The sequence below is a fragment of the Athene cunicularia genome (genome assembly GCF_003259725.1).
Source record: "Athene cunicularia isolate RWA chromosome 14 unlocalized genomic scaffold, athCun1 chr14_part1, whole genome shotgun sequence".
NCBI lineage: Eukaryota > Metazoa > Chordata > Aves > Strigiformes > Strigidae > Athene > Athene cunicularia.
In genome coordinates this window covers 10,415,455-10,437,273 of record NW_020799118.1, presented here as the reverse complement: position 1 = coordinate 10,437,273, position 21,819 = coordinate 10,415,455, and the positions used below count along the sequence as shown (strand labels likewise).

The following is a 21,819-nucleotide window of genomic DNA, read 5'->3' as shown; positions in this document are numbered from 1 at the left end:
GGTGAATTAAGAAAATAACATGTTAGGCTCGTAACAGTTAGACTGAGGAAAACTTTTAGAGGGAAACACGATAATACGGTTCTTTAAAGTTCTCTTAAAGTGGCCAGAGTTTCATACTGGCAATTGCTGCTCTGTGCATAGTATTTTTTTTTCTCCCTGTTTGGAAAGAAAAACCACAAGAGGTTACCAGTGGATAAGCTTTATGCAGGGAAAAAATGGTTTGGTTGGATTATATTCAGGATCCGGTGAGAGTGTGTTTTTGATAGACCTGTGATGCTCCTGAAGCGGATAATGCTTACAAATAAATTATTTTGGAATATTTCTGTCCAGGACTGATGTAAGATATTGGGATATTGAACAGCAGCCTTTGTGGAAAAAAATGTCCTACTGTACCAAAGAGAGAGCTTGCTCAGGTATGTCTATTACGGATTTACCATCTGCTTCAGGAGCCTTATAGAGATAACACAGTTATCTCGGAGTATTCTTGATCTGATCACCTTCTGCACTGATGATGGTGCTTCTGTAGCTCTGATCTACTCAGCCTTATTTAGAAAGCTTGACTTTCTTTGATACAGATTGTATTGTGAACACTGAGAGAAGGCATCTCATGATTTTAGCAAAAGAAAAATAATGCTGTGAAAGCAGGAATGTTTTTACTTCTAGCATTATGATGCGGGTTCAGTGATCTTGGAAGTTTCACACCCGTGTGTAACTTTTTTGGAGATCAGCAGCTTGTCAGTCAATATTCCAGGAGGCTCTAAATCTCCTGAGCAGTGAGAGTCCTGCCAGGGGTTGTTGATGCCCACCTATGACAGCACATGCAAATGCTGCCTTTTTTTTTATTTTGCAGAGTTAAAAGTACTTTAACACAATCAAGAGAGAAAAGAAGTAGGATAGTGCCCAATACATTAAAGTCAGTTTTGCAAAATTGCTTGTATTGACTTTTTTTTTTTTTTCCCCCCCTCTCATTTGAGCCTGTTTTGCAGTGATTGCAGGGAGCTAATCCAGGTGTGTTGGCTGGGAGGGGGAGGGGGGTGTCTCCTTTTCTTCTGATGGTAAATCTTTAACTGTGTTTGCAGCCTGTAGGAGGGCCTGCTATGGAGGGCTGTACCAGTTAACAGACAGAATTTGTATGTAACCGCTCCAATTTCCCCCACAATCTTCAGGGTTTAGTGGGTTGGTGCAGATGGATGGAGAAAAATTTATCGGCTGCAACTGGAAGTGGTACAAAAGGAGGGGAGCTTTGATGATTGCTTTTCAACAGAATTCAATGTGTGAATGAGCTTGTTCTAGCTAGAAAATGTGTGAAAAGACCATTGGGAGACTAGCTGTGGAGTGGCATGCTGGTTTTTAACTCTTAAACGCTAAAATCGAGTTTTTCCCCATTGTAATTAAGAGGATGAGAAATGTGCAAAGAAGGTGAGAAGCAAAACTAAAAGGTAAACAGTTTATTCTGATGGGATTTTCTTGATCTGTGTAAGGAAATTTGTAATTTTTGTAGTTAAGGTAAAGTGCCATTGTAAAAGTTTCCTGGAGAAGAGCTGTATGTGTTACTGCTTGTTGAGTTACCTTTTCCACTGTGAATTTTTACAATTCCAACCTCTTTGCTAGAGCTAGGTGTGAAAAATTATATTTTAGTGATCTTCCATTGTGAGCTGGGAAACTGCCCTAGTGAGGGCTTGGCTTTTTGTCTCTAACCTTTGGGAACGTTCCTCGATGGACTTTTCTCCCCTGATCCTGTTATTTCTTCGATGTGTGTAACTCCATCTCACTTTGTGTTTGCTGCAGTTTGGGACTATGGCTCCGTGGCTGATTTGCCACATTCCTTGTATTCCCAGACTCGGGAAATCGCTTAATTAATCCCTTGATCTAACAGCATAGTTAAAAAAAAAAAACACAGGGCGCTAGGCTTAAAGTTAGTTCTTTGTTCTGTCACACAGATTTACTGTGTGACATCGGAAGGAGATAACTTGGTGTTGGAGTTTTTTCTGCTGCAGTATGTGGCTGATATTTTGAGAAGCAGTTAGAGGTCTACAGCTGTAGGGGACTGCAGAAATGCTAGTGCTTCTTAATTACTATTAAATAAAGTTTAGATAACCTCACCTATTTTTGAATTGTGCCATTACTTCTCTGCTTCATCTTGAAAAGCACTAAGTGCTGAATAGCGATCTTAAACTTAGCTGGAAAAAAAACCCAAAACAACCAACCACCAAAAAAACCCCAAACCATAAATATCACAAACATCTCAAAAACAAAAGAAAATAAAAAACCCCCCCAAACCTCGAAAAACCCCCCAGATCAGCTCGTGCAGGATATGTGTTTGATATCTGCACTGAGAAAGCTGTGTTTTGGTTTTGTTTTGTTTTTACAGAGAAAAAATGTTAGAGCCTGTTTTCCAACATTTAATTTTATGGTAGCATGTGTATGATTTTTATCTTGTCCTGTTTTGGCATTGGATAGCTTGTATTTACAAGTGAGTTGCTGGGAAGGAGAAGGAAAGACACTGTTACACCATGCCTTAATTAGAGTGAAGCTAAATATGATTACTTTTCTTGTACCTAGTAAGAAATACAGACCTCTCTCCCATGTTGAATATAGATCTGTGTATCAGCTTTGTTAGATAAAATAGACTGATTCCTTTGTGTTACTCCTCTCTAGGTAAGAATTGCATGGTTTAAGTTCCTTAAAATATAAAAGTCCCATACAGTTGTCTCAAAAGATATGTAAAGCTTTTAATAGAAAGAAAGGGTTTTTTTTGGGGGGGTTGTTTTTTTTTGTTTGTTGTTTTTTGTTTTTTTTTTGTGGGACTTCTGTTTTTCTTTTCATGTTTTCAGGGGATTTCAAATTATGTATGAATTCAAATAAATTCCCTTCCTCTTTTTTTTTTTTTTTTTTTTTTTGTACCAGCTTTCAGAGAGGCTGAAGTGGATGCTGAATTCTGGATTTGTGGAGGAATGTGTTTGACATAGTAAGAGAGAAAGGCCTTTCCATCATTCCTGAGGCTTTTCATGAGAAGACAGAAAGGAAAGGGAAATGCTGATGAATTATATTTACATTGCTGCTTTAGTATTCCTGGCCCAGGAGTCTGTAGTGGAGACCTCAAGGGAGAAATCTGAGGTATCTGTGTAACAAAAAAAAAAAAAAAAAAAAAAGTCTGTTCTCATCCTCCCCTGTGTTTCCTGTGAGTTGGATCACCTCTGCTCTGCATGGCTTGGCCTGTGGTGATGAAGAAATCAGAGATACTTTTCCTCAAGGCTTTGCTTCTCTTCAAATTCCTTTCTCGTAGAAAATCTGCTATTAATGAAACAAGTAATTCTGATACCTTCAGTTTGTGTCTAATACATTTAACTGATTAGCGCTTGGTATAATAAAGAGTTGTTAGCAGCAGCCATCTGTAAAATGGGGAAAACCCTCCAAATTTAGTTGGTAAAACTTAAATAGGGAGAGGAGATCTGTACTGTGATTTACCACCTATGCTTCCAGCCCTTGCATTGCCCTTCTCTTGTATATGTGTTTGCTCACATGTAAAATCTGTGTGCAGCTGATCACACGCTTGAAATTCTGTGCTGGGTTTCATAAATGCCTGATTTTAGAAATTTTGATCAAGGAAACTGGTAACTCTGTGGAGGGCAGATTGCTGTCTAGTTGTATGAATGGGAGTAATGAATGTTGAGCGCTAACTAAAGCGTGAAATGTGGCATAAAGCTTTCTATTTCAGTGTTCTCTGGTTAAGTTTCTCAACTTCAGTCCAAAGGCTACCTGACTTATTACTAAAAAAAATTATGCAGTGTTTTCATAGTTTTCTTTCACAACCAAACAGAAATTAGGCTATGCTTTGAATGCTTCTTTAAACTTTTATTTCTTGTCTGCTCGTTTGCATATGCATGCATATATATATTCTTTTAAACTTTTATATCAAACTGTTTTCAGTTATACCAGGCCACTTCCTGGTATCTTATTGACAACAGATTGAGAAACTGCTGTAGCAAAAGGCTAGCTTGCACAGCAAAGTGGATTTTTATTTTGTCTGCTTCCCTGTGTTCCCGGGGACCATTCCATACCTCATTTTTGTATTCACTCGCTGCTCTATGTATATAAACTTTATTATATAATGATCTGCTGAAACCAAAGGGAATGTTTTCAAAATTAGCTGTTCTCCAGCAGAGAGTGCGTGATGGGAAGCATTAAGTGTTTTGTTACAATGCATGTAAATCCTTTTACTGGTTGAACACAGGAGCTCATACCAATGAGTTCCCACTATTATCTGCCATTCCTGGCCAGGGCTCTTGAGGCCGTTCCTGGATCAACTCTTGAGCAAGTAGAATGAAAATTGGGCTGAAGAATAGCTTCAGTATATATTGCTCTGCAGGGTTAGTGTTAATGCCACGATAAGTGTTTTCTAAAGCAGGTTAACAGCTGTTCCAAAGTCATCTTATTGTGTTCTCAGACCAGGGTTTGAGGGTGTAAATTCACTCTCAGTAGCTGTCTTGTTGATATGGAACACACTGGGGTTATTAATAAAACAGTAATTACTCAAACTTGTTTGTATGGTTGTCTGATTTGTATGATTTCACACATTTAGACAAGGCTGAGATCTAAAGAAGCTACAAAATATTTCAGGAAGAGCTGAGTGTGTGAACTGCTGATAAAGAGAAGGTATTTCCTGTAGGTGAATTTTAGAAAGCAAATTTAGAGAATAACTGCGAAAATTGGCAAAGTATTATAAATGAAAAGCGACGTGACTGAATTGTCAAAGGAATGCTGAGTCTCGTCTATGTCTCTCAATGGGCCTTCCCTCTGTAGTTGTCTTATAGGCTAATGGGAGTTCGGATCACTGTAATGAATCTGGGAATCCTTCTCAAAATCAGTTTGGCTGATCATGCTGCAGGTGCCAGGACTTACAGATGAAATACTGAAGGATTCACGGTTCATCCTATAAATCTTTTCTCCTGATACCGACTTTTTGCCACTGGGAGTTTCAGTAGTTTGCAATAGAGTGCTGAGCCCCAGTTTCGGGAACATTTTGAGCCATGAAAGCCCCACTTTGTAGGTTGGCCAGCAGAAAAATAGAAATTAGGGAGAGTAGTGTTGTATTAGATGAACAGTGCTCTCAGGGAAGTGGGTGGGTTGCATTTTGGCTATCTCCTCTCTGGGAGGCTTCACTTGCAGTAACTGCCTCTGCAATGTGAGCCAGTGGTTAGCATCAGAGGACTCTGGAATTCTGTGTGCGTGTGCATTGCAGGAGTAACAAAATCTACTGTGTCATGTTGTATTTCCCTGATGTGTCTTAAGCAATTAAAACCAAGAATTACAAGGGTGTGCACCCAGAGAACCGCTGCTCTGGAGAGCGAGGCTGTCTTGTGCTTTCCACAGTTCGAGTGTATTTTTGACATTTCCTCTTGATAATATAGTTTATTATACCTTGCTGCCTCATGAAAGGTCAGGTGGGCAGAGATTTTTCTATGCTAGAAGATCTTTCACCTTGCTGTTTGTATTCTGAATTTTCCTTCCTTCTTTCCTTCTCAGTTCAGTATCTATCTGAAAAGTGGCTATACAGATATGTTATCACTTTATCCAGCAGTATCCCGTGTCAACATGGAATTAGCTTGTAGTATTTTGCCACAGATTCCTGGCAGGTAGCTGGAACTTTTTAGAAGCTGCTACGTAGGTGGGGTTAGTAGGTGATATATTAGTCTATTAAAGCAGAGGTGTTAAGACTTGCTTCTCTGAGTCACATTAGCAGGAATCTGAAGCCTGATGAGACATGTGGGATAAGGTCATTTGTCCTGGATTTGGTTTGGTTTCCTTAAGCCATTTTATGGAACAAAGTGTCTAATCTGAAGTTGTGTATCTGAGGGTTTGGAGTCTACCTGTTTTCCCCGTTTATCAGGGCCTAGAACACATGAAGGAACAGGTGAGAAATCTTTATCAGGACGAGGTCAGGGCTTTCAAGTAAGGATATGAGTTATTTCCATTACTGAGTTAATCTCTTACACAGTTATCAATATTTTTTTAACTATGTATCAAACTTAAAGAAATGTTTCTTGCTCCTGTAGTGTTACTGCCCTTTTGTGTTCTCAAAATTTTAGATATGTTTAAGAAGGGGTATAACCTCTACACAGTGTCAAGGAAGGGATGATTAATACTGCCTAGCTTTTCTAGGTAACTTTTTGTCAATGCATTCAACTTGTTTGTAAAAGAGCTTGCTCACAGTATCCCTCTTAAACTGACATGTACAGAGAGGAAGCAACCCACCTGTTCCGGACTGGAGAACAGAACTCGGGTATGGGCTGAATAGATTTCAGGGTTATATCTGTATTTTTCACCCTGTTTCTTATGTGTTAAATTGCTATTTAAAAAGATTTGCTTTGAAAACAATGTTAGCTTAGTTTATAGTTGCATAATATGTGTAGTTATGAAGTTGAGATAATGGGCTGCAGTCAGTTATTTGATAAGAGAGTACTCTGAGTCATCATCATTTGCCCCTTCTTTGATGTAGTTTGTCCTCCAGGGCCATATTCTGAAAAGCCATCTTTTTTTCACTTTTGCATTTGGCTGAGAATCAGTTAGAATCTCTCTGACCCAAGCTGTCCATCTGTGGTTGGATTCAGTGTGAAAGCTGTTTGTTTTTTAGCTGTAAGCAGTGGAATAGGTATATTTGAAAGATTTTGCCAGAGCTTGCTGTGGTTGAGGAACTGTTGGGTTGGTAGCCGTTATTAGGAGCCTTTTTCCCCTGCTTTTGAATTTAAGCATATTGACATAGTAAATTACTGTAATTCATGCCCACTCTAGCATACTGTCACAGTTTAATAAAATTATGTCAAATGAAGTGTCTCCTTCCTTTGTAATGACATGTAAAATGAATGTATTAAATTTCTGCAGCGCAGTAAAATAACACATTTTCTTTCCTTCCATGAGTTGTTCTAGGCAGGATCCAGAAGTGCTGAGCTAGGGTTTTGTTCATTTTGGCAGATCCTGCTGTGGTGGGAGCTGGACAGACAGGAAATGCAGGCCTCATAGATGATTCACAGAACAAATTTGGCCTGTGATTCTTCTTTTGCTTAGTAGAGATGTCTTTCTGACTCGGTATAATTGGTGGTGCTCCTGGGTGTTGTGAAGAGGGAGGTACCAATGTCTCGAACGTGTGTGCAGTAGCATAGCCTCCTGGGGGAGTGGCTTGAGTGTTCTGGTTGTGTTGCATCACTGTGGGAGCACTGAGCAGAATATTTAAAGGCTACTTCTTTTACTTTATCCTACCAGGTTTACTGGACTGTTTTTCCCTTTTTGTCTTTTAGATTTGGCAAAGCCTCCAGTAAATGAACCGAGGGAACCGGAACAGTTTCTAATGCAGGCACCCCAGGGAAATCCACTGCTGCTTTCCCACACCTTACAAGAGCTATTGAGCAAGGATAGCGTGCAGGTGGAGCTTATACCTGAGAAGAAGGGCCTTTTTCTGAAACATGTGGAATACGAGGTTTCCAGCAAGGTAATGTGAACAAGAATTGGTCTTAGTGAGAATGTCTATCCTCTTAAGAATGTCTGTGCAGCTGCTGTTGGCACTAATTTCATAGATGTGTTGGGTGATGTTGGCTTTGAGTAGGCCAGTTGTATGGGCTCACTTTTAGTTCAGTGGCACCATGCTGTCTTGACCAGGGCTTCCGCAGTAAAGAGCGTCTTCAACAGAGGTCTGATGGATGGTCTGCTAAGTTTACTCATTTGAAACCTGAGCTCTGTACAAAAGCAGATGTATAACATTGAAAGCTGAATGTTTTCATAATGGATTGCTGTAGGCGACTTGGATATTTCAGACTCTTTGGAGCTAGTGAAGAAACTGTGAAGTAATTGTATTGGCAGTGCTAAACTGAAATCCTTTATAAACAGAAAAGGTACTGCAAATCCTTTGGCAGAGTCTAAGCTACTTCCAGTTTACTTGCCCCAGTTCTGACCGTTAGGTTCCTCTCTTGATATAAGAGAAGATTGAAGATATATCTTTTCCTATTTATGGAGCGGCCAGTGAAATAGCTCTCCCATAGCTTCTGTGTGTTTTTTCAAGAAGGAAATCTGTCCTCTTCAGAGCAGCAATTTACATCTGCCAGGCTACCAAAATATCAGTTACTGAGTAGCGCTCCAACTGTTGCAGCCACTGTTGTGTGTATTCAGAGACACATTTGGGCCACTTGTCTGTAGTGATGTTTGGGGCTGTAGGTGTTTTAGACTGACGTCTGCAAGTTTGTCAGAGACTGTTGTGAGGGGGGGAAAGCACAGACACAGTGAATGCTTCTGTGGGATTTCTAGGACACAATGTGTGTTTTTGCCTGTGATTTCAGGGCACAGGACTCGGTGACCCCGGTGATCTCTCTAGGTTTTGAATTTAGAAACCCATTACTGATTGCTTTCAGTTGCTGTCGTCCTTCCTATGGTTAGAGCTGTAGAGTGATACATCCTCAGAAGGAAGCATAGCTTGGCCTTGAGCTTCATCTAAGATCTGCAACACAAGTCAACATCAGATTTCAAAGCAGACAGAGGGTGGTCATAGGGGTTATGTCCGTTGTGTTCCAGTTAAATGCGTCGTTGCTTTGTTTTTGAAAATGCGGTGCCACAATGAACAGTGGATAATGTGCAGTGCAAATGTAGTGAGAATGAGTATAGTGTTGTGCAGTCTTACTAGCTGCTCCAGTAGTTGAATCTGTACTAACAGTGTGGGGTGTTTGTGGTGTGTTTGTTGTTTTGTGTTTTTTTTTTTTTTTTTTAATTTTTTTTTTTTTTTTTTTTTTTTTTTTTTAATTATTATTTTAAAAGGATTTCTGCCTCCAAATTGTCTTGATCTAGCTTCTACCTAACTCCTTTTGGAATGAAAAAGCAGTTTCGTTGGCCTCTTCTACATATTGATTTAAGAAATGCAGAGTGAATTACTAAGGTTTTAAAGGAACTTCCGATCTTTGTTTATAGATCTAACATCAGTGAGAGGCCTCTTGTGAGGTTCACTTAAAACATCAGTCATTTGGGCTAATACCTAACATGATTAAAGACTGTTTTGCCACCTCTGGATTTGAAACCAATTTAGAGAAAGTTCGTAAGAGCTGGAGCTCAGGGACTTGCCACACTTCAAGAAAAGAGCTCTCTAGAGCACTTTAAGAGTGTTTGCATTGTTTTTAAATGTTCTGTCTAACTGGGAAGACCAGAGAGTTTGTGGGACTAATGGTATGGAACCCTGGCAGATTTAGTGATAATTGTACTTTCTTGGGAAACCTCTTCCTCTCCATTTCATAGTCTTTTTTATCTTGTGTGTGAATGAAATCTGACATGTTTTTAAATTAAAATCTTATTAAATGAAAATCTTATTCTCAAAAGGACTGGTTGTGGTGGGTTGACCCTGGCTGGACACCAGGTGCTGATCAGAGCTGCTCTATCACTCCCCTCCTCAGCTGGACAGGGGAGAAAAACATGAAATGAAAGGCTCGTGGGTCAAGATAAGGACAGGGGGAGATCACTCACCAATTACTGTCACAGACAAAACAGACCCAGCTTGGGGAAAAACTAATGTATTACCAATTAAATCAGAGTAAGATAATGAGAAAGAAAAACAAATCTGAAAACACCTCACCCTTCCCTTCTTCCCAGCAGCAGAGGAGGACAGGGAATGGGGGTTGTGGTCAGTTCATCACCCCTTGTCTCTGCCGCTCCTTCCTCCTCAGGGGCAGGACTCCTCACACTCCTCCCCTACTCCAGCGTGGGTCCCCCGCGGGGTCACAAGTCCTGCCAGCAAACCTGCTCCAGTGGGGGCTCCTCTCTCCACGGGGCCATAGGTCCTGCCAGGAGCCTGCTCCAGCGCGGGGACCTTCCCACGGGGTCACAGCCTCCTTCGGGCACCACCGAGCTCCGGCGTGGGGTCCCCCCCGGGCTGCAGGTGGGATCTGCCCCACCGTTCCCCTCCCTGGGCGCCGGGCACAGCTGCCTCCCCAGGGGCTGCACCTCGGGCTGGGGGGAACCTCTGCTCCGGGCCTGGAGCACCTCCTGCCCCTCCTGCCTCACTGACCTGGGCTCTGCACTTGTTTGTCTCACTTACCCTCACTCCTCTCCCCGGCTGCAGTTGCACAGGTTTTTCCCCTCCTTCAGTCCGTTATCCCAGAGGTGCTGCCACCGCTGCTGATGGGCTCGGCCCTGCCCAGCGGTGGGTCCGTCTTGGAGCCGCTGGCACTGGCTCTGTTGGACATGGGGGAAACTTCTGGCAGCTGCTCACACAAACCACCCCTGTAGCCCCTGGCTACCAAAACTGTGCCATGCAAACCCAGGACGCTGTAGTTAGAAGAATGCCATCTCTATTCATAATTGGAAGATGGCTGCCTTTGGAGTCTTCTCCCTCCTTCCCACCACAAGGCTTCTAAAGAGAAGAAAGAAGTTGTTTCTGCAGTCTCTGGGTGTCATTTCTTTCTTTTCTTTTTGTTTTTAGTGCAGCTGGTAGCAAAATATTATGAAAATGCTGCTGATTGTCCTTCCTGTATATTGATTTATTCTTCCCCCTTCCTTAATTGCAGAGATTCAAATGCTCAGTCTACAGGCGATACAATGATTTTGTGGTGTTCCATGAGATGCTGCTTCAGAAGTTCCCGTATCGTATGGTGCCAGCACTTCCACCAAAGAGGATGCTGGGAGGTAAACCTGAGCTTTTCTTTTGACTGGAGGGGTTGTAGTGCAAGCATGATTGAGGAGATACTGTTAAAAATAAATGTTTAAAAGATTGAAAGGCTTTGCTTTTGCTTGGCTCAGAAAGCAACTTTGAGGTTATAGTACACAATTTGGAGGTGTGAAATATTGCCATCCTAGAAATTCCCTATAGGTAAGGTATTAATGTAAAATTTCAGTGGGGTTTTTTTCTGTGGAAGCTCAGTATCTAATGACTTCTTGGTGGTATTTGAGGCATAATTCTACACAAGAGCATGGCAGAGTTGCAGGAATTGTTTTTTAGAAAAATATTATGATTATCAGTGTTGTAGTGCTATGAGCGTAGAATTGCTACCTTGCTGTTGAATGGCTGTAGTATGTATTGTAGTGAGTTGTTTTGTGATGTGTTCAGAGTAGAAGAGATTTGTGGAAATTGCCTTGGTTTTCTATAGTGAGAGGACTAAAGATTAAAAAAAAAATTAATCTAGATAAAAAGGCTTAAAACTGCAAAGGAGCCAGTTGTGTAAAACCAGCAAAATCCCTTCTCCAGTGAGATCATATTGATCCTGTTGGGTTAGTGTAGGGTCCTGACCTCACACACACCTAAGAGGGACTAGTGAACAGTGATGCGAATGAACAGCTTCAGCACTGCCCACTTTAGTATTATCTTGCAGAGAAGCCTTATGATGGAGGCAATGATAATTACACTTTCTCGGTGTATGTACAAAAGTGTGTCTTTCTGGCAGATGAACCAACTGCCTTAAAGTAGTTATTGCCCTTTTTTTTTTTTTTTTTTTTTTTCCCCCCGAAACTAAAAACTGAGGCTGGAATCAGTGTCAGTTCATTCAAGTATATTTTAGCTGTTAGAATACAAACCAATTAATTATCCCAAGACTGAAAGCATATCAGAGCTGCTTCGGGTACGTTTTTCACTCATCTGAAATACTAACGCTGTTTTTAAACTTTTATTAGTTCAAATGTTGCTTAACTGTATAAAATCCTGTCTTGTTTCATACTTTATCTGTGAAAGAACAAGCTTTTCAATGTCTTGCTCCTGCCCGTGCTGCTAAGCATAATGTGTTTCAATAAATAATTGATTTCAGTTGAGGAGTCCATGTATTGCTACAGTCAAGAGGAATTGATAAACAGTGAGCAGCAGAGCATATCAGGGTGTATAGTAACTGGAAGAAAGCAAACTAATAGTGCTGAAAAGTTTCAATGGTCATATATTCTTATGGTGGAATGTAAATTGGGAAGACCTTTCTTTTGGGGTTGCAAAAACCCGTCTGTTGAATTTGATCTGATTCAGTGTTCTCAGCCAGAATTTCCAGAATTTCCACTTCATGCAATACCTGTAAGCAAAGTGACCTTCTCTGCTTAATCTTAGTGGAGAGAGGATTCTTGAAAGAAGCTACCAACATGTCATTTGTCAGTCACTGTTATTTCTTTGTGTTGCCGGTGTGTTGGTATTTCTGTGCATTCACCGCTGTGTTTCTTGCCACAGATATCATATGTTTGAGAAAAAACTGATAGGATTATTTCCCAAACTGTGCTAGGTGTACAGTCCTAACACAGTCCAAAACTCTGTTAAGGCAAAGAGGGATGGTTGCCTTTAGTCCTGGGGCTCTGCATATAGAAAAGCTGTGTAAGTGGTCTTAATAGAAATCACAAACAGGAAAAAGGAAATGGAATGGGTAGTTCTTGTTTCTGAGTAGGTTAATGGACTGACAAACAGAATTGCAGGACACAGGATTTGATAGGTTAGTATAGATGTGTGATTCTTGCAACCTCCTTAGTCCCAGAGCCAGATGGGCAGAGCTACATGCTCTTTATGCACTGTATACTCGTCTACTAAGTTACACTCTCTTTTCATGATGGTCTACTTTCAGCCGTCTCTCAAATGAAGAAAGATTGATAACCTGCTCTGCTCATTTTGGAGGATAGCAGCAAACTATCTCAGATCATGGCAGACAGATCATGTAGGAAGTGTGTAGATGACTTCAGAGATCTTCACCTAGGTCAAAGTATGAACAAAGAGAAGTCAAGATCTGCAACCCTAATGACAGAAAAATCATTTGATAGGCGATAAGAGCATTCCTTTAATTTTGTTCTGTGCTTTCTTCAGTCTTATTTTAGTTTAATTTTTCATCTTTCCTGAAAAACTCCAGGAACTGTGATTTACAGCCTTACTGCAGTATTGCCAGATTGAAATTCTTCCTGTTTCAGGAAGAGGAATGGAACTTACTTAGTTTGACAAGTAAGGACTCTGAATGGATGTTACCGAGATTGGTGTGCAGGTGTTCCAAAGTACTTTCTAGCATCTTGCATGCGAAAGAAGGGTACCAATCTTGAACAAACAACTGAAAAAACCCAACCCTTTGTTCTCCCTCTAGCCCCAAAATGCTTAAATTGTGGAGGAGGGACAGGTGAAGGTACAGCACACTGAAGCTAGTTCTTCAGAATTGTGAGCAAAAAATGTAATTTTTTGTGAGATAATCCCTTTGCAGGTGGGAAGAAGCAGAGTGTTGGGCTGCATTTCCCAGGAGTCCCAAACAGGCTGAGATTCCCTGTGGGAACTGGCTGTGGAACTGATTCAGAGGAAGAACCTTTGTATGCACACAGTTTGTAAGTGAAGGTTTCAGGCTTTAGACTTAGTTTTATCCTGCTTACCTGACCAACGCTGTGGAAATAACCACAAAGTTACGTATGCTGGCTTTTAGTAAGATGTAAAGAACCACTTGAAGGAATATTTGTTCTGGCGGTCAGTTCAAAAGTTCTGTTTTGGGGAGCTGACAGACTATCGGTTTGGTTGCAGTGCTTTAGCAAGGGTTATAATACAAGGAAATTATTGGACTAAGTGGTTTCTTTTTTTTTTTTTTCTTTCTTTCTGAGCAGCTGTAATGTGTGGTGCATTAATTGAAATTTAATATTTCTTCCTTTAGCTGATCGAGAATTTATAGAATCTAGGAGGAGAGCACTGAAGCGGTTTATAAACCTGGTGGCTCGACATCCCCCTTTCTCGGAAGATGTGCTCTTGAAACTCTTTCTGTCCTTCAGTGGCTCAGTGAGTACTTGTTAGCAATAGTCTTGAGTTTGCATCTCTTCCTGTAACTGCTTCGCTGGGCACAGAGTTCAGAATTGCTTTTGACCTACATATTGTTGCTCCCTGTGATGAGGAGAATTTTCTTTCAATAAGTGTCTCTACAGCTGGAAAGTGGAAAGTCATTTCACTTGGTGCTAGGAGTATAGTATTTTGAAAATGATAACTGTTCTTAGGGGAATACATATAGCTTTACCCAGATTTAATTTACAGAAAAGCATAATATCTGCAAAGTTGTGCTATACTATTGCACTATATCTGAGACCTGTGTGAACTGCCTGTGCATTACTTATTTCTTCCACGCTCATTTGAATTCTGTATCTTCTCCAGGATGTACAGAATAAGCTAAGAGAGTTGGTCCAAGGAGTAGGAGATGAATTTATGACCTGCAGATTAGCTACCCAGGCCAAGGTATGTGTGTGAATTTCTTACAATTTATTATTCTGGTTTAAATGGCTCTCCTCCAGGTGAATCAGTTATGGCATTTGTTGAGTGATGGAGACCTTAGGTAAGAGCAAGTTGCTTCCAAAGTTTGAAGGAATTTTAAACTTCTAATTTTATCAAAAAGGTCAAATAAATATTTGGGTCTTAAGGGCCTGATATTTCTAACTAAATGCTAGTTCATGAATATGATAAAAGATTAAACAATGAGTCCTGCTCAGAACATGTTTCTCAGTAATTACTTGTACTTGCATAACAAACAAATGCACCTACTGCACAATTTAAAAGCTAGTATCTAGATTGATGTCTTCACCATGTGTTCATGTCCTCATTCTGTCTGTCATCTCCCTGTGGGAGAGTAATTTGGACTGTTACAGAGAAGCTAGTTTTAAGTTCTCCATATATCTTTTTGTCCCAGTGATTAGTGCTATGGCAAGTTTTAAGTATACATTCACTGTGTTCATTGAGCAATTCTAAAGCAAGTTGCTGTTCAGGTTCCTGCAATGCTAGCAGAAGGTTTTGCAACTGGAGCTTAATTTTAGGCTTTTACCAGTGAGACACAGGTCAAAAAGAGCTGAACTTTCAGTACATGCTTGACTTTGCCAGCCTGGCAGTTTAGTAGCATCAGATCAGAACCTGTGAGCTTGAAACCTCACAAACCTCATTTGAAGTGTGCAGAATTGCAGACTTTACAAACTCTGTCTACACCCAGTATTTGAACCGCTTTCTGCCTCTGAAAACTAGGAATATTTGTATAACATCTGACTTAGATGCTTGAATTGTGAAGTTAATCTCTTCAGGATTGTTACAGCACAGTGTGAGAGAGCGAGCGTGAGAGGGAAACCTGTCTGTCTGCTGACTATATGGTGTGCCCACAATTAACAAATGTAAACGTGCCTCATCTCTTTGCTTGCACTCCTTCAGGACTTCCTTCCAGCTGACATACAGGCCCAGTTTGCTGCCAGCAGGGAGCTCATCAGAAATATTTATAATAGCTTTTATAAGCTTCGGGACCGTGCGGAGAGGATAGCTTCTCGAGCCATTGATAATGCCTCAGATCTCCTCATATTTGGAAAGGAGCTAAGGTAGGTTGGCAGGAAGAGGATTTGCTAATATGAACGTTTCTACTGTTGTTTCAGAACTCAGAACTGTTGTAAGGTTTACCTTCAAACAGTCTGGTAAGAATGGGTATTTCAATGCACGCTGTAGGTCATAATAAAATTTTTCCTACTATAAAAGAAGAAAATACCTGCTTTCCACTAAGGTTGCATTCCCTAGAGCAAGAGCAAAGAAAATACAAATACCTTGATATTCAGTTACTGGTTTTGTTGTCTCTTCCTCCAGTATATACACAACTCTGTATTTGTGACTGTGCAGTAGTATCTCAGCGCTGAAAGCTGTTTAGACAGGTCTGAAACTCTGAACTGCTCTCTGCCAGTAAGCATATCTACTTTGTGGAATTTGTCTCCTTGAATACTACTTATCTCCTCCTAGTGCTTTGGGCTCAGACACTACGCCACTTCCTTCCTGGGCTGCTTTGAATAATAGCACGTGGGGGACTCTGAAACAAGCCTTGAAGGGTCTGTCTGTTGAATTTGCACTTCTGGCAGATAAGGCTGTGCAGCAGGTGAGTTCTTGTCCTTTTTCTTTTCTTTTTGTAAAATGAAGAAGGTACATTGCTGCCTTAAGTTTCATCTTGAATTGTGAGCACTGTGGACATAGGCACTTCAAGAGTTAAGAGGGAGCCTGTAGTCCAAACTCGCATCCTCAACCACCAGCCTGCTTGTTCAAGCTTGAATGAAAAACCTGGACTGTGTTTAAATGAGAAAAAATATAATGGGCAAGGGAAAGGAGGGGAAAGCCTGCTTTCTTTTGTAATTTCAAATGGTGATTGGACAAATTAAGTTGTACTACTATACTGAGCTGTCCAAAAGTCCTGCGTTCTGTCTTATTAATCTGCCACAGAGAACCCAGAAGAACTTCATTCTGAATCAAATCTTGATATTCATGTACTTAAACATTACATGAATCATTCAGACAGAAGCATCCTATTCCTGTGTAAGTGTGCAGTGTGATAATGACTGTTAGAATAATGTGAGACCATGTTAGTCTGGGAAGGAAAAGTAATGGTTTTGTCTTCTCATCTCATTGTGTTAAAATACTCAGCATGCTTTTATAGATCAGACCTTTTTTTTTTTTTTTTTTCCTCCAGAGTTTATGCTCCAGATAGCTCTGTTGATACAGGAAGAAAAGACAGTATTTAGTAAAATAAAAAAAACAAGTAGTGAAATTTGGCTTGGTGTCTCATCTTTGTCTTCTGATGCATGAACTGTTATGGGGAACATGCAGGTATTTATAGCTGTAATGGATTAGTTATCTTGTAAAAGGAAAGATGAAAGCTTGGAGGAATCTGCAAGAGCAAGAAATTCCAGGCAGAGAGAGCTGAAAGGTCTGACACACAGGACTGAAACTAACTCTTCTTGTTACAATGATCATTCAATTGGAAAAGCTGTTCAGCTCCAGTCAGATCTTTGTTCTGCATGCTGTAAACTAAACGCTCCAGTGCCATCTGAAAGATTTTTGGTGCAATTTTGTAAGTGTTGATGTGCCCTGGAGAATACAGTGGAGGGCCTGTATGGTGTAAGGATGGGAAGAACTGTGATGTTGGTTCTTGTCAGGCTTACATAAAATGTACTTTTTCCTTGTTTTCTAGGGTAAACAGGAAGAGAATGATGTGGTGGAGAAGCTGAACCTTTTCCTGGATTTGCTCCAGTCCTATAAAGTGAGCTCTGCTGTTCTTCTGCCAATGAGAAAGTTGTTCAGAGCAAGCTTGTGCTCTTTAGAGGGTGTAACGCCAACTGGATGGAAAACTGTCTGGGAGGCCAGTTCAGAGGCAAACTGGGCATCTGGGAGAGGGTGGGGAGTGGCTGTTGACCATAGCTAGCTCTGTAGCCTTCCTGATCAGCTCATCTCATGATGAGAATTTGCCAAACAGCAAACCCTGCAAGGAATTTAAAAATATGTCTGCTTTAACTATATGAATCAGCTAACTTTCTTCCATATTTAGCTGACTTTGAGTCAAACCAACGAATTAGATTGATACTGGTTTGTTCATGAAGACATGAGTTCAGATACAAATGAAAAAATTTTTGTTAATATTAATCTTTTGCTTAAAGGCACTTCTTTTTTTCTAAAAAGCACCTACTGAAACTGTATGTGGCAGCCTCTCCTGACTTTCCCAGGCCTGACTGAAATAGAAGGACGCTGGCAAGCTCTCACCACAGTTAATTGCAAGCACTTAATATTGAGAAGGGCACAAAAGATAAGAGGCCTGATAAGATCCAAAACGCTGGCAGAAGTGATGCTTAAGATTGCCTCTTAAGCTCATTGATCTGGGTCCCGGCAGTTCTGTTTCTTGAATTCTTAGCTGCCCACATTTTTGTTGACCCTCTTGAAAATAAACAACATACCAGCAAAATCTGTAGCATAGAAATTACATAAAGCGTGATCATGTGTTTGTGTTCCTGATGTACTTGGCTTGCATGCTTGCTGTCTCAGCTTCCACTAAGTACCTGTTCTTTTCCTTTTCCCATAAAGGACCTGTGTGAAAGACATGAGAAGGGGGTATTGCACAAGCACCAGCGAGCATTGCATAAGTACAGCATGATGAAGAAGCAGATGATGAGTGCCACTGTGCAGAACAAAGAACCAGAATCAGTGGAGCAATTGGAGTCTCGGATCGTGGAGGTAGGGCAGATGCCTGGGAGAGCAAAACGTGGTCCTGGCCTCCTATAATGGTACTGCTGTGTAGCTCAGTCATATTTGCAGAAAGCCATGAGACTGAAATGGTAGCCTGTGCTTTGGGTAATTTGAGCTACCTGCTGTGCTACATAGAGAATGCATTTGTTTTCTTCAACACTCACTAGTGGGTCTTTGGCAACATGTTATTTGCAGGAGCTGTTGTGGAAAGCAACAGTCTGCATGATGGAAAGTGCAGCTGCTGTCATATCAAATGGGTCTGGGAACTGCCTTTTTAGGTTTCTGGTGTGTGTTTGTGTTGCTAGTATGGTGAGGAATGCTGTTTTCTCCTGCTGCAAGTGAACCTCCTTGGCACCCTCTTCCTGGCAATGTATTTGACCGAGTTCCTCTTCTTTCAGCAAGAAAATGCTATCCTAACCATGGAGCTGCGGAATTACTTCTCTCTGTATTGTCTGCATCAGGAGACACAGCTTATCCACATCTATCTGCCTCTCACGTCTCACATTTTGGGGGCCTTTGTCAACTCCCAGATCCAGGGTCACAAAGAGGTCAGTTCTTCTGGTCTGTATTCTTTTTCCCAAAATATGAATGAGAATTTGAATGTATTTGTTTTCACATGTGGGCCTTCCTCCTCTAATCATCTGTCTAGCTGGGCTCTTTCATAACTTCTTAAGAAGTCACCTAAAGTCTTTCCAACTTGGCGTGAGGATCAAGACTGGCCTCTAACCCCTATAAAAGACTGTATCTTCTTGCAGCAAGTTGCTGTGTGTTTCTGTTTTTCTCTCATCTGCATATGGCCTTTATCCTACAAGTAGCTGAAGAAGACCCAACCATTAAATAACTAGCTGTTCTGTAATGAATGATGTATGTTTGCTAGATGAATCTGTTTTTTGTTGTGCTACAGAAAAATTATATGACAAGGAACAACATCCTTGGTTTTTCTCTAAAAATCTGAGAGGTCCCATTTCTGAACCCCTAACTATGACCTTCAGCATTCCCCATATAGAGACTTTCTTGCATTCATTATATTTGAGAAGTCCCTTCTTCTTTGGCTCCCTTCCTTCCCTTCAGTGAAGGAATCTGACCCAGCTATGGAAGATCTCCCTTCCATCCACACTCCATAAAATGTTCAGAGCGCTGTGTTACAGCACCAGTCTGAAAGGGACAGTCTGGGCCCGCTGGACTTCTCCAAAGTACTTCAGAGAATTGGTGTTGTTCTTTTGTACTCTGAAACTGCTGCTACAATACAGTGTGGTGAGATGATTAACTGCCGTGTTGTCATGTCTGTTTTCTCTCCTTTTCCATTCACAGATGAGTAAAGTTTGGAATGAATTGAAGCCGAAGTTGAGCTGCCTCTTTGTGGGATCTAGCAATATGCCAACTCCACCATTGTCACCTCCAGAGGGAAACTTCTTCTCCAATTAATGCTCTGAGCATCTAGCATGGAGCAAGAAGTGCAATCAAGGAAGGGGTGGGACCTCTACCTCCAGATGTTAGGATGAATCCTCCAAACAGCTATTTTTTTTTGTTTTTTATTTTAATACCGCTGCTTTGAGCTGCTCTCTGATTTAGACTGTATGTGGGGCAGAACATACAGATATAAAGACAATCCCTTAATTTTGAAATGCTCTGGGGCAGAGCTGATGCTCCTTGTCCTGCAGATGCTCTTCGTGGGGTCAGGGTGTGACCTGGGGCAGCGTGTGCTGCAGTGTTGTTGCTGGTGCCTCTGCATCTTTTACTAACAGTCCTCCGATAACCTTTATCTGCACACATCCTGACGCATCTCTGCAGTGCTGAGACGAACAGGATGTGTGAAGCACTTGCTTGTAGTAGAGACGGATTGCCTTGTAAGCTTGGGAGGGCCTGTGTTAGGGGCATATGTGCGTAAGAAAGGCTGAAAGCTGTCTCCTGTCCCACTGATAGGTGTCTGGATTTGATTTCTTACTGCTAGACTTTAGCACACAATATGTGAACGCAGTGGTCGGGGTCACTAACCCAGCTGGGCAGGGGTTAGTGCTGCTGTGTGACAGGAATTTTCCCAGTGAGGCCAGGCAGACTATTGTCAGCATGTTTCCGTTCACGGTTGCAGGGCAGCCTAGAGACTTGCTCGTATTTTTCAGTTTGGGGCCAAAGACAACTGGGTTCAGGAACTCAGAGGAGTTTGCCTGGCACAAATGAAAAAATAATTGAATAAAACACTCCTTAATTGTAAACCAATCACGCTGTAAGAGAACAGCTGCAAGGTAGCTTGTTTATTTTCTTCTGGAGGTTCTGACATCTATCTGTTGAGGAGCTGTTTAGGGCTATTGGAGAGCTGCTGACCCGAAGGCTGGTGTTTTCTTTGGTCTGGTATCAGATGAAGTATCCTGTTACAGCAGCAGGCTGGGACACAATGCTGATGAAGTTCATTAGCAAAAAATCAGTATTTATCAGGATGTTACTGTCATTCTTTTTTTCTGGCCGTGGGTAGCATTGGGGTGTGTTTGTGAAGGAGAGAAGACAATTAAGTGACATTTCTCTATCTTTCTAAAAATAGCAGTCCTTGGTAATGGGGTTTTCAGAATAATTTGTTACTGTGATAAAGGGACTAAACATTCTCCACGTTTCACTTTTGCATCTCCAGTGACTTTCCCTCTTGAGGCAGAGGGTAGGGAGAGGACAACTTGCATGTCATATTACCTTAGGGGAAATTCTGCATATCCTCCAGAGAAACTGATAACCGAAGAAACTGCAGACGTATGCAGCAAAACTCCACATGAAGAGACTCCCCTGAACCTAACTTCTCTGGGGCCAAAATAGCTGCCAAAGGGGAATTTGAGACTTGGCTTCTTAGAGAAAGAAAATATCTTTGAGTGGGTAAAAAGGAAGTACCTTAACAAGGATGAGTGCTTGCTGTCAAACTGGAACCATTACAGTATTTTCCCACTGGAGAACTTCCCCATTAGCAGGAAATATATTTAAATCCTCCAATCACAAAAGCTTTTTTTTTTTTTTTCTAGAAAATTCAGTGCAACATAAAACTCTTCCTAGTGCAGGTGGAAATTGTGGGTTATTTTTTTCAGCTAGGAGCAAGATACTAAGTTACTTGCCCAGGTTCATGGGACTGGCATAACCATTACACACACCCCTCAAAATGTGGTAAAGTGAAGTTATGTGGGTGAATTTCTTGGGTGCTGGGCCTTAAGCAGTGTGTAGGGTGTCTTGTTTACCAACCTTGCTCAGAAGGCATTATTAAGAGCTTTTTATAGCAATTCAAATGTTAACTCGCTTCTGAGTCTTTCCTCCTGCCTATTGGCTTTGTCCAGTGAGACAAATTAACTGCAAATGGCTGTGACAGATTTGATTCTCTCTCATGAAGATTTCCAGAGTGATGCAGAAGAGATTCTACTCACAAGCCAGAGCAAACTGGCTGGGGAGGGAAATATTTCTGCAGTACAGGAATAAAGATGATACTATCTTAGGAATGGCACAGAAGGTTTTTTCTGCTTGACCTTGTCTTGATTAGGAGTGTAGTCTGTGCTCAAAGTTCAGAAAGTGTGTTACCATATTTTTTAAATGCTCTTTGCTCCTGGCATCTTTAGAAGGTGCTGGCTGGTTATGGCCTGTCATTTGCTTATTCTCAATAACCATCTTCCCTCATTCAGCCTTCTTTGCCTGATGTGGTGATCAGTCAATTAAGAAAATACTGTATGTTTTGGGGTGAGATCTGATACCTGTATGAGGGATCTTCTACATAACTTGTCTGGCTGGGGAAGATGACTGGGCTATGTTCTGTAGGAGCACTTGCGAAGTATTAGCCAGAATGGAACTTTACACTTCTTACATTTAGAAAAAAGTTATGATTTTGGACTTGTTTG

At 41.2% G+C, this 21,819-nt stretch overlaps 1 protein-coding gene across 2 annotated transcripts in view; it reads left to right on the top strand.

The window, feature by feature from the left end:
- Window positions 1-21,819, top strand: part of SNX8 (sorting nexin 8) — a 23,907-nt gene extending 2,088 nt beyond the window's left edge. The window contains exons 1-11 of one of the 2 annotated variants that reach the window (XM_026859188.1): window positions 320-413; window positions 7,296-7,486; window positions 10,536-10,653; window positions 13,605-13,726; window positions 14,093-14,173; window positions 15,128-15,288; window positions 15,698-15,830; window positions 16,917-16,985; window positions 17,801-17,950; window positions 18,361-18,510; window positions 19,274-21,819. In XM_026859188.1, coding sequence (XP_026714989.1) covers window positions 380-413; window positions 7,296-7,486; window positions 10,536-10,653; window positions 13,605-13,726; window positions 14,093-14,173; window positions 15,128-15,288; window positions 15,698-15,830; window positions 16,917-16,985; window positions 17,801-17,950; window positions 18,361-18,510; window positions 19,274-19,387 — 1,323 coding nt within the window. In that variant the 5' untranslated portion in view covers window positions 320-379 and the 3' untranslated portion in view covers window positions 19,388-21,819. Of the gene's footprint in view, window positions 1-319; window positions 414-7,295; window positions 7,487-10,535; window positions 10,654-13,604; window positions 13,727-14,092; window positions 14,174-15,127; window positions 15,289-15,697; window positions 15,831-16,916; window positions 16,986-17,800; window positions 17,951-18,360; window positions 18,511-19,273 lie in introns of those variants that run through there. The other variant, XM_026859189.1, reaches the window with a different exon arrangement.